At 45.7% G+C, this 12,566-nt stretch overlaps 1 protein-coding gene across 4 annotated transcripts in view; it reads left to right on the forward strand.

Moving 5' to 3' along the window:
* GLT6D1 (glycosyltransferase 6 domain containing 1) overlaps positions 1-12,566 on the forward strand; it is a 52,217-nt gene that overhangs the window by 24,436 nt on the left and 15,215 nt on the right. For 3 of the 4 annotated variants that reach the window (XM_077305410.1, XM_077305411.1, XM_077305412.1), the window contains exon 2: positions 11,442-11,528. In XM_077305410.1, the coding sequence (XP_077161525.1) occupies positions 11,446-11,528 (83 nt within the window). In that variant the 5' untranslated portion in view covers positions 11,442-11,445. Of the gene's footprint in view, positions 1-1,638; positions 2,004-11,441; positions 11,529-12,566 lie in introns of those variants that run through there. The other variant, XM_077305409.1, reaches the window with a different exon arrangement.

Here is a 12,566-nt window from a genome sequence, read left to right on the forward strand (position 1 = left end):
TTTGCCTTTTGTCAACAGTAAGATCCTCCTTATACCACATGATAACCCCTCCCCCCAAGATTAACAGAACAGGAAGCAAAAGAACAATGCTCTGTCAAGTGCTCCTGCTGCCGTCTATTGTCTGCAATGTTAGAGACAAGAGCACCATATCTGGGGAGAATATAGCCTTCCCTCCACCCACTGCTCAGTTCCCACTGGGGGCACTTGCCAAGGGGGGGGGGTCCTTTTGAACCTCCTCTGGCCAGCCCCCACCTCCAGTGTGTAACAATTTTTCTTCTGGAAAAAATCTGACATCTCAAATTGAGAATAGATGTACATATAATCTCAAGTTGAGACTCTTTACATATATGGAACAAGAATGAGCGTTGATGTACTGCTTATGCATAACCAAAATGTTAGTTTCACAGACATCATCTTGTTGCCAGCTTTAACTAGGCGGCAAGGTTCCACTGCACTCCATGATGATGCAGGGTGTGTGCTTCCATTTTTAAGAAGATGGGATTGCATTACGACACAATCCCGCCTTCTTAAAAATATATTTTAAAAAATGTCCCAGTCAGCTCTGTGGCACTGTGTAGTGCTGTGCATCCAACTGGGGCATTTTATGTCCCTTCTGGGATGCCTCCGGTTGGGGGAGGAACCGGGCCCGGATGGACTGACCCTTCCCTGCCAGGTGGGGCTGGCCCCAGATAGGCCCGATGGTGCCCGCAGCAAGGAAGGGAACGCAGGAAGAACCTGCATTCCCTTGCTGCGGGGCAACTGAGGACCTGAGTCCTACCAGCCCAGTGCTGACATCATCAGGAAGTCGAGATTAGCCCCACAGCCAGATGAGCATCTGCCCAGATGAGCATCCATGAGGAAAAGGTATGAGAGAAGGGCTGGTCTCATGGTCCAAGGTTCAGCTTCTCCCGTGATCCGATCACTGTCTACTCAAGGCAAGGGTGAATGTTGCTCCGATCCACCGCATGGGAGTGGGGCAGGTTAAAATTGTCCACCCACAGAAACGCCTGGATCCTTCTGAATTAAATAAATTATTATGGCAATACCCTTGCTCACTGTAATGTTTTGCCCTAATTGAATTTATACGCTTTTCGCTTGCACTCTGGCTGTGGTATGGTTGCTTCAAAGGAGAAAAAGAACTCTCACACTTTGCTAGAACCAACCCTGGATTCTGTTTGAAATTTTGCGTTTTCTTTTCTTTTTTTTTTAAGCAACAGGTTCTCATGCAAAATCCTTGCCAGAAAGCTTCTGGTCTCCAAACTTTGATCCTGGCTATTTAGAAAAGTGTTAAACAGAGCACAAATGGCACTCTGCTCATGCTCAGAGTTGCTTGCATCTTTTTCTTTTCCCCTTGCAAGTTGTTGAGTGCTATTTTCTAAAATGTTTCCCTTTGGGCTGGAGAGCTGAGACCCTGACTATCCTTAAACTCGCTCAGAAATCTGCAGAAAAATGTATTTAAAGGGAAACATTTTAGAAACGGTGACCAATTTAGAAGAGGAGGGGTGAATCTACTCAGCCTACCATTTCTCCTCCGAGCACATGCTCATGGCTTTTTTCCAGTCCTCAAAACCTCACTAGTCAAAACAGTACTTTTGGTCAGCTCCACCTTCTTACTATTTCCCCCCCCCCCCCCACATCACAAGCAGGTATATCAGCACCAGCATGATTGCCAGATTTCCTCCAGCAAAACAAGGAAATGCGGCAAGCCGACCAGAAAATTCAAGAGAAGGTCTGGCAGGAGAGGTGGCTTTTTGCAGGGTCTTGCCTTGCACAACGTCCATTTTTGAAACTCCCCTCTCTCAATAGGCTTTTGTGGGAATAGTTCAGTATGCTGGGTCCAGAGGAATCCCCCTCGGAAACAAGAGAAAAGGGCTTAATTTTGACAGAAAGCCCTGGAACTGTTGGCTTTCATTACAGTCCTGCCTAGTTCAGCAGAACACGAAGCTGTTCAGGTTAACACATTCTCTGTTCTGCTGCTCAGAGAAGTCAAGTCCAGCCATACGGTATGTATCAACTTCAACTCCTAAATTCTTCCACCGTGTAGGGAAAGGTCTTTCTTTCTTTCTTTCTTTCTTTCTTTCTTTCTTTCTTTCTTTCTTTCTTTCTTTCTTTCTTTCTTTCTTATCTTTTTAAAAAGGGAACCGCTTGATTTGGAAGCTGTTTACTTTTTTACTTTCCTTCCTTTAGATTCCTTTCCTAATTCTTTTCCCTTTCCGTCCCATACATTTCAGAGTCTTTCACCTTAGAGGATTATTGTTAACAGTCTACACGGTCTGTTTAAAAAATGCACTAGGCTCTGATTCTTGCCAGACTTAACGTGTGCTTAATTTCATTTCCCATTTAGACCGAAAGACATGACTCTTTTTATTTACTGACTTTTAAGGAGATCCGTTAAATTGCTTAGATAAAATCATCTCTTTCAGCTCATCCTCTGCCAAAAACCCTAGGGAAAGTGAATAAGGGGTGTGTATACCTGTATACCTATTCAGGGATGTTGAGAGATACAGGCTGGGTGATTTGGATTTGTAAAGTTCAAGTGGTGCAAAAATCTGCATTTGCAGAACTCTTTGTCAGAAAAAAAGAATTTAGAGCACAAAATGACAGAATATCAGGGCATAGCTATTTGTTAAAATTTGATGATATTTGATGAAATTGCTTACTGGGCTCCTCCCAAATGGGTACATGGCCACAATTTGAAAGAAGAGCATTTCTGATGACCCAGATCTGATGTGTCTCATGGTGGTGTCCCCAATTTAATTCAGCGTATGGCCATCAGATTGCATGTAGCTTTGCTAGTGGTGAAAAGAATACTTTAAAAAAATGACGGAGGGAATTATTCCACATCTAACAGAGATGTATTAGAGTCAGGCCATCTATTTCCTCCAGTTAAAAATATATCACTCTTTTAAAAAGTTTATTGTGTTTCTACTTATTTTCCGCCCCCTCTCTAGCAACTCCGGGAGGGGTTACAGCAAAAAGAATGCATAGATAAAATAAAATATAAAATAATTAATGCATTAAAAACATTAAGCTATTAAAAGCAATGCTGCTTTAGGATTTTGTGTGTGATAGTTTTATAAAATGTAAATGCATATTGCCTTGGAATCCATGCAGGGCAGGGGTTAGAGTACTGGACTAAGGAGGCCCCAGGTCAAATCCCCATTTAGCCATGAAGATCACTGTGTGACCCACATATGAGCTCATGGGAAGGTAGGGGGTGGGGTAAAAACATGTTCTTCATGGGAAGGTAGGGGGTGGGGTAAAAACATGTTCCACCCTCCCCTGGCCGTCAGTCAAAGAGAGCAGCTAATCAACTGTTGTGTTTGTGTTTCCCTTTAAAAACATTTTTTAAAAACACAAAAGACCAGTAGCAACGCATATTTGTTCATTCGATGTATCAGAAAGACCTTTGTTTTCCTGGCTTAGGAGCTGGCACTTATTCGTTTACACGTTCTGAATTTTTTTTTTAAATCCCCCCCCCCCCAGTGCTATTTCTGGCCAAAATTAGTGTCGAACAGGGGGCTGTATTGTGCTTGGAAACTTTATGGACAATTGCTTGTGGAGGGATTTCAGCCATAGAAGCATCGCTTATTCATTGCTTTGGCCGGTTTAGGGGGGGGGGGAATGGCGATCGGGACGCCAGAAGCGCAGGTGCGAGAGATTAGGGAGGGACATGCTTGCTACCGCTGTTTTGAGAACGCACATGTCTTTTTCGGATGTGTTGCAGGTTGTTCTCGAGAGTCCACTTTTGTGGATTCCCCAAAAATCGCTACAACTAAGCGATTGCGGGAGTGTTGCAGGAGTGTTGCAGATTGTGTATGATGTCGTGAATAACGCAAAATAAATAGCGTTACACAATGGTAACACTTCGGCAACATTAGCACTGTGCGGAATGGACCTGACTCTCCCTGAGCCTATGAGATCCCATAGAATTGCTGCAAGTCTAAAATGGAGGCAAAGGAAGCACCCTGAACTCAGAGCAAAGACAAGATAAATACGTAATCGCTAGACCTGGCTTCAGCTCCCCAGCTGAGCCTCATAGCCAAATAAGGATCATATCCGCTTTCCTGCCTTGTTATCACCTCTAAGCCACTGGCTTTGCATGTAAAGAATGTGGGTGGACAAGCCCAGCTCTCAGCTGCCCGTGGAGTGTCTCTTGGGAAGAAGAGTGCCCCGAAGCTGCCTGTCTCTCACCCCCCACCCCCGCACGGCTTCCTCCCTGCTTGCAAGGCACGCCGCAAACTCCTCTTCCTGTTGTCTTCTTTTCCGTCGAGTCCAGAAATGTGTTTTTTCCCCTCTTTTTGCACTGCTAGCAAACAGCTGCATGGTTCCCGACGGCCTGTCACGCCTCCCTTCCAAACAGCAAATGTCAGCTTTTCCCTGGAACGCTGCTTATACCACCACTTAGCAGCAAGGTACAGGGTTCAAAGCGGTGGGCATACATTGTCCCACAAATCCTTCTTACAGCTCTGTCTTATCTTGGGGGCAGGCGAGGAGCTGAGAGAAAGTGGACTTTGCTTGAGGCCACTTGGTGAGTCCCAGTTATAACTAGAGGTTGTATAGGATACCAGTAATGAAAAAAAAAAAAAAACGACTCACCTGGGGCCAACCTGGAGCAATGAATGGAGGAGGGGGTTGTGACAGCCTGGAGCAGTAAAGTCCCAGCAGTGGCACCCTATCCTTGGAAGACCCACCCCATCTTTATTTGATTGATGGCTTTAAGCATTAAAAAGCAAGCTTATGTATACGGCCAACTCGAGGTGGGACCATAGGTCATTGTTTTTGCATATAGGAGATCCCAGGTTCATACCATGGCACCACCATCCAGCAAAAGGTTGCAAGGAGCTAAAGAAGCTACCTGAGCTGCTGCCAGTCGAAGAGGACATTCCTGAGCTTTGTGGAACAAGGGTCTGACTCAACTCCAGGCAGCATTTGCTGGAGTTCCGAAGTGCAAGGGAGTTGCCACATATTTTGTCTTCCTGTCCTCTTGGCTACCTGCGTGCGCCTGCACACCTAAGGCTCCAGGGAGCTGCAGCCCTTCTGAACCTTCTCCCAGAGGTCACCTGCCATAAACCCTTTGCAGATGCCTGCTGCTCCTCTGGGGTGGAATGCAGTTCTTCAGGCCATGGCTATTGTCTTCTCTCCCACCTTCAATCTACCCTCCCCAAGGTTGATTGATTGCACAGGGCTGCACAGAGTGGTGACAACTCAAGTCCCTCTTGGAGACTACAAATCATTTTTTTTAATTTTTTTTGGGGGGGTAGATAAATTAAGCAGGCATAAGAAACAAGAGCCCCCCCCCATCTGCAGCTTCAAAATTCATGTCATTTCATGTCTTTATTTCAAACATTTTTATGTCCCCTTTCCACCTAATCAGGGTTCCCAAGGCGAGGAACATGACAAAGTTTGAACAATTAAAAAACAGATTTTAAAATGATAAAATAATTCCATTAAAAAACCCGGGAGGAAGGCCAACCCCCATTTTGGGGGGTATGTCAAACGAAACAGCCACTGACCCGGGACACCGATGGAGGCGACAGATGAGTCTCCCTGGGAGGGAGGGAGGGAGTTCCAGAGTTTTGTTGCTGTGACCAAGAAAGGTCTTTTACCCCTCACACCTAAGCCGGCGAGGGCAACTGAAGCAGGGCCTCCGAAAATGACCAGAGTGAATGGGTAGGTTCTTAAGGCCATCTGCACATACCCAGCCTGTGTAGGCAGGAAGGTAGCCAATATTTTGATTGGCTCTGCTCCTGTGCCTTGGACTCCCATCCTGAAAGTGGAGCCAAGGACGTTCCACTTGGCAAGGAAACAATTAAAGAAAGGGAGAGTCGTTGTGCCACAACGTCCAACTGGAAAACGCAGGTTCAGGGGTCCCAGATCACTCGTGCATGAGTTGGCAGGACGAGTGCTCTCCTGCCTGTCCACAATCCAGCTGCCTTGGAGCAGCTGGAGTCCAGGAAGCACATTCAGTGTTTTCCCTGTTACTTTGACTGGGTCTCAGGGAACCACTCGCAGGGCTTAGTGCATCTAAAATATCACCCAAGCAGATACCAACTACGATGTAAGCCAGGGGTAGTCAAACTGCGGCCCTCCAGATGTCCATGGACTACAATTCCCAGGAGCCCCCTGCCAGCGAATGCTGGCAGGGGGCTCCTGGGAATTGTAGTCCATGGACATCTGGAGGGCCGCAGTTTGACTACCCCTGGTGTAAGCCAATGGACAGCGCTGTAGGCCACCCTAATGCAGCAGAAAAAGAGCATGTGACCTAATATTCTAAATGGGCCCCGTCAAGAAAACTTCCCGCAGGGGATTGTTTCATTTTAACCAAACATTAAGCTAAAGGGCTTGATCGTTTGACGCTGTTTCTACTATCAGTTACTCGCCTGTTTTATGGCAACCATTTTACTCCGTTTTTACACTTTGGCTGAGTATTTGATCCATTTTTGTGCTGCTTTATGATTTTATCATGTTTACTTCTGTGAGCTGCTTTGAGCAGATTCTCCAAAGATGCAGGATACAATTTTACCAGAGAAACAGATTAATAAGATAGAATGGTATGTTCTGAGGCTGGAGACTCCTTGCTGGCTCAGAGATTGCTCTCGAGTGCGAAATTCCTCGTGTCCGCAAGGCAAACACAGTTCAAAAGGGCAGTTCAACGTGCTGCTGCTTGAGCTACAAATGGAGAGCTGCAGCCAGCCAGTGTTGCTGGTCAGCTGTGGAAAGCAGTCCTAACAGTCCTTACTAGCTCTCTAAATCCTGGTCCCCAGATCACCATTTCTTTTCTTGATCACACGGAATGGGCCGTATAGCCAGGAGATCTGAAGGTTGTCTGGCAGCCAGGCAAGGGACATTTGCAAGGGACAGTTCCTGCCTCTGCATCACCCCTAGTGGAAGAACTACTTGGAAGTCCTTGGAAGAACTGCCACCCAAATGTAGGTGGTGGTCTACCACCCAAAGCCTTGGTGGTCTCCTGTCCAAATGATAGCCAGGGTCAAGTCTGCTTAGCTTTTGAGACCTGATGAGATGGGCTTGCCTTGGCTACCAGGTCAGGGATCCTGATACTGCCATTTCACAAGTTGCACTATGCACATGTCCTCCATGGGTCTGATTGACTGACATGGCATGAGAGTGTCATGCCCTCTGCTTCCTGAAGCAGAACAAGCTTCAACGAGCAGCATGGCAGGTGGAACTCATTGGGACTGCAAGTTAGCTGCACTTTCTCAGGCTAGCTTACCTCAGGGTGATTGAACATACCACCCTAATTTGCTTGGAGGAAGAACAGCCTGACTAGTTGTGAGAGCCCAGCTGATTGCTCCCAATAAGCAGATTTTGTAGAGTTAAAATCTCTTTACTGAAAGATCAACGAAGCTAGTATCTCAGGGTCCTTGCTATGACTAATGCTCCAGGGATCCATTACCCCTTATCAGTCCTGTTTAGGTGCGAAAAACCATTCAGATGTTTTTCCTCCTGGTGTGTTGGAAACAAAAGCCAGTCCCCTTGCACCTCCGGCCTTCAAGGCCAGGAGGTGATAGCACATTCCCAACATTTTGGATGGCCTGATGGCTGGAACTCCCTGAGGCCTAAATCAGCTACCTTCCCCATTAGCCTAATCAATGATAAAGGATCAAAGACATGCAAGGAAGGGTACATGAGATCAAAAGGATGAATACATTGCAACAAGGGGATACAATAACAGAAAAGGTTCATGCTACCTTGTAGAAAATAAATGGCACTAATAGCTTTGGCACTAGTCCTCCTTTCTTGCCAAATGGTTGAACAGTTTCAGATAAGAGGCAATTAACCAAACAGAGATAAATGCTAATGGCAGTTTAACAGAGCCTGCTTGTTGGAAACTTTCAGATAACAGTTGGACTCCGCTTCCAGGACCAAAGGGGCTGCTTGATCACAGGGCCACACCCCAGGGCAAACATGGGAATAACCGAGCTGCATTTCAGACAAAAACCTGGCTATTGTTCTAACATGCATATTTATTTATCTAGCACATTTATTCTTTCCACAGTGTTCTCAGTGAGCCTGTAGCTTTACAGGATACAAGAAAGCCAGTCCCTAATCCCAAAGAGCTTTCAGTCTAGAAAAGGGAGACCTCAAAGGGAGGGGAGGGCGGTGAAGAGGAAGAAGCTATTTTTATTTCACTATCCATCATTATTAACGGCATCTCTATAATGCTAGGGGCCTTGAACAGCCCATATTAAGTGTTCTTGTCCTGGCAACCATGGGCCTCTCACAGCTTATATTGTGTGCCATACACATTAGAGGAAGCAAGGACTTGGTGACCGGTTGGATGGAATCAAATAGAGACCATAGTCACAGAAAGGTGAAAGGACATTTGGGATTTATAACCATCTCTCTTTCTGCAAAAGTGATGGACTAGTTGGGATAACCCGTAATTGCAGGCTTCTAAGTCTTATCTTGCCCTGAAATGTTCTGATGGACTTAGGGATCCACAGCTGCAGCTCTGTATCTCCTGCCCCCCTCCTCCCCGTGACAGCCTGAAGTGAGACACATTGACCATTTACGCACTGGAGGTTTCATGCTAGGCTGCAGGCTGGAGTTTTAGTCGTGGCAGGTTGTCCCACCTCTTCCTGCACCCACATGGGGGAGCATTTGGCCTGGTGCACCTCATCTTCCCCCTATTGGTGCTCCTGCATGGGAGCTTGGGCAGTGAAGTTCCCAGTGCATAAACGGTCTTTCAGAGGCAACTGAGAAGACTGACATTTGGTATCAACCTGGTGTGCTAGGGCCCAGCACACCAGTGAGCTGGCCAGTATAAAGTAGGTTGGAACACAGCTGGAGGGACACTGGTAGGAATCTGCAGCTGAGCATGCCATCGCAGTCATTTGCCTACAAGGTTGCATATAGTTTGCAGAAAAAATAAATACCGAGGCCATCCATTTGCCAGGTCCTTTGTAGAGAAAGTTGCTTTTCTGTGAGCCAATCTAGATGCCAGTTCAAGGCAGCAAGTACGTACCAGGTGAGAAGGGCATTTTAGGTTTGCTCACCTTGACCAATGCAAACGGATTGCTAGGAACTGGGAAAGCAGCCAACATTTGGAAACCAGTTTCTCGTCCATCACAGGTCGAGTTGTAAAATGTCTGAAAACTGAGGCCATGGGGAGAACAGGTTTAATTTTTTGCCTTTAATAAAATGCCAGATGTTTTGCAGAAAATTAGAACATGCATTTCAGGTGGTTTGCTGAGTCAGTCTGTAGTAGTAGCACAAATTCAAATGAAGTAGAACAGCAAAATATCCAAAGGTATAAGTTTTTAGGAGTCAAAGCTCTCATTGTCAGATATGAAGAATTTTAGAATATACACAGTACAAAAACTCCCCTCCCTTCCTATTTTCCTTGGGCCACCTCATCTCTAATCATGGCTAACCCTACCAGAAGCTGAAAGAACCTTTGTCTATGATATTCAGCCTCTCTTTACCAGTGAATAGTTTCCCTCGTGTATCTGAACAGGCAATGGTTGATCTACTTTGGGGAGGAAACTCTCCTTAGAGAAGGATGGTTGGTTACTTATTGGAAAAGGCCTCCATTTTGCAACATGGTGATTGTGTCTAAAATGAAGACTTTGTTGCCCCCATGGATGACCTGTGGAGGAGGAGTGTAGTCTATTTGATATGGACAGTGAAGGTATCTTACTGGCCCATTTTCAGGCATTTCCACCAGTGGCTCTCCAATGATGTCAACTTGTTCAACTTGGCATAAAGTTTTCATCAGCAATGCCAAGTCATTATTTTATTAGATTTATTTTTTATTTATAATGACATTTGTATGCCGCTGCTCTCAGACCTGCATTTTGGATTTATTATGTAGGGCAGTGGCCCCCAAACTTTTTATCACTGGGGACCGGTCAATGCTTGACAATTTTACTGAGGCCCAGGGGGGGTAGTCTTTTGCTGAGGGACATCACTGCTGGCACCTGAGCCCCTGCTCCACTTGCTTTCCCGCTGGTGCCCCTGACTTCTCGCCACCCACTGGGGGGCGCTGCCAGCAGCAACTGCGCAGTGCCACCCCGAGTGGGAGCCCCAGCCATGGCAGCCGCCGGAGATCACCAAAGGTGAGCCAGTGGCAGAATGGCAGGGCAGCCTCTGAGGCAGCAGCTGGGGAGGAGGACAAAGAGGAGCCGCGGCCCGGTACCGACAGATCTATGGACCGGTATTGGTCCCCGGACTGGGGGTTGGGGACCACTGATGTAGGGTACCACAAGGGACTCTTTGCAGTGCTGCCGAAGTCCACCGAATAAGTTCTTTGGGAGCTTTGGATTCGGCAATTTTTAACATGTTGGTGACACCAAACTGTTTCATTAAAAACAAGCAGCTGGAAGCAGCCGTTTCTGCTGAATCAGCATTTGGATGTGGTGGTAAGGGAGAACAATTAGAACTCAGTCCTGACTAAAGAGAGTGGTGCTGATAGGAAATGTCTAGATTCTGAAAGGTTTGGTTCCAGATGATCCTCTGACTAAGAACCTTGGGATGCTCTTGGACTTGGTCTTGCCCTGAAAGATGCAATAAGCTACTTTTTACCCAGTCTGTGGGTAAATGTGTCACACAATGGTTTGAGGGATAGGGAAAAAGTCAACCCCATCAGGTCCAAAGGACAACAGAAGGCATGCTTCAAAACTGCTATTGTCTTCTCTGTGCTATGCCAGCATCACAGCACTGTAAACCATCCTAAGCCACAAGGGAGGGCGGTATAGAAGTGTTTGAATGAATGAATGAATGAATGAATGAATGAATGAATGAATGAATGAATGAAGCAGCTGAAAAGCAATGACAGCCCTGCATGCTCCCCTCATGAAGATTCGATATCCCCCTAGATGCAGAAATGCCTCTTGGGTTTAAGGGCTGCACATGTCTATACCATGCACACCTTGTCTTTAAAAGCATTTTACTCATTCAAAAAAGAAAAGAAATATTTCATGGGAGGTTTTTTCAGTACTCCCCCAAATTTTGAATGTTTCCATTGGAAAACCAGGGGCGGGAAGGCCTCAGGGGGGAAAAGGGGGGAAAGGTGTGTTTTTTTTCTCCTCTTGGGGGTTGTGGGTATTGTGTTGTTTTTAAACACATCTGCATTGTCTTCCAATCTGCCTCTGCATTCAACTCAGGTGCCGGTTCTTACCTTGAAAGCCCTTCACAACCTGAGAGCCACATACCTCATTGTTATTCTTCTACGCGGTTGTTGGGTTGGTCCATTTCAGAGGGTTTATGATTAACTGTTAGCAATTCCTTTTCAGCTGGACATTCTATATGGTGTTTTAATCTGTTAAGGTGCTTCATCTATATTTGTTTGGTTTAAATCTACAACCAGTTATTCTTACGGAGCAATGTTCTAAAAATGATTACATGCCTGCCCTTCAGAATGGCAGGATATATTCTTGCTTGTAAACTTCTCCTTCTCTTTTTCCCCTTCCGTTAAGGACGATGACCTCCAGAGAAAAGACAGTTCTGTTGTGGATCTTCTATCTTGCACTCTTCTCGGTGGTAGTTGTTGTTTACTTGGACTGGTAAGAAATCAAGATTGATGCATTCAAGACTCTTTTTAATTTTTTCATTAAAACAAACAACAAAAGGAAATATAAAATACAAGAATACAGAAAATACACAATTCTTTTCCCTTTGACAACCATGGATATGGACATCCTCTGTCACCACAGGACCATTATGGCATCAATTCAGTCTATCCTGGGGGTTGCCTGTTCTGGGTTGGGAAATACCTGGAGATTTGGGGGGTGGAGTCTGAAAAGGGTGGAGCTTGGAAAGAGGAGGGATTTCAGTGGGGTTTAGCGCCATAGAATCCGCCTTCCAAAGTGGCCATTTTCTCCAGGGGAACTTATCTCTGTTAACTAGAGCTCAGTTGTAATCCCAGGAGATCTCCAGCTACCACCTGGAGGTGGCAACCCTAGTGTATTGTATTGCTAGTTCCATCCTCTATAAAGTCTTCGACCGTAGTATGTTTAATTGTAACGCTAGTAGCATGTCTGATGATACATCTCCATTTCAAGTAATCTATGTCATTGCCCCAAGTTTTTGGCTGGCTTATGTTGAAGTTTGGATCAGGCTTCAGTGCCATATTCAATAAAATTGTATACATACTGTCATTAGAGATATTTTCTAATTAATATACTATTGTGCCCTGCAGGGAATCAGCCACACAACTCTCCTATTTGTATGCCTGTCAGATAGCAGCCTATTATTTGCTCCATTCTGGATTTCAAGGCCTGTTCAAGGATCCCAACTTCCTTGGGAACAACTGCTCAAACAGGTTCTCCCCATCCCTAAATGTTAGCAAATAAACTCTTCTTCAGATGGGCTAGAAGCCTGAGCTGTGAGTCAGCAAGGACACAAAGTTCAAACCTTCATTCATTCACTGTAGGGATTATTTGGAATGTCTCCTCCCTGCCCTTTTAACCCCCCATTTCCTGGTTCAGCGTTGCTTTTGGCCTGGTGCATGCTGAACCCAGGATTTCACGTCATTTCCGCTTTGTTGCAACAAATCCCACTCCCCATTTATACATGCAAAACATTTGCATACATGATACCCT

The sequence above is a fragment of the Paroedura picta genome, chromosome 12 (genome assembly GCF_049243985.1).
Source record: "Paroedura picta isolate Pp20150507F chromosome 12, Ppicta_v3.0, whole genome shotgun sequence".
Lineage (NCBI taxonomy): Eukaryota > Metazoa > Chordata > Lepidosauria > Squamata > Gekkonidae > Paroedura > Paroedura picta.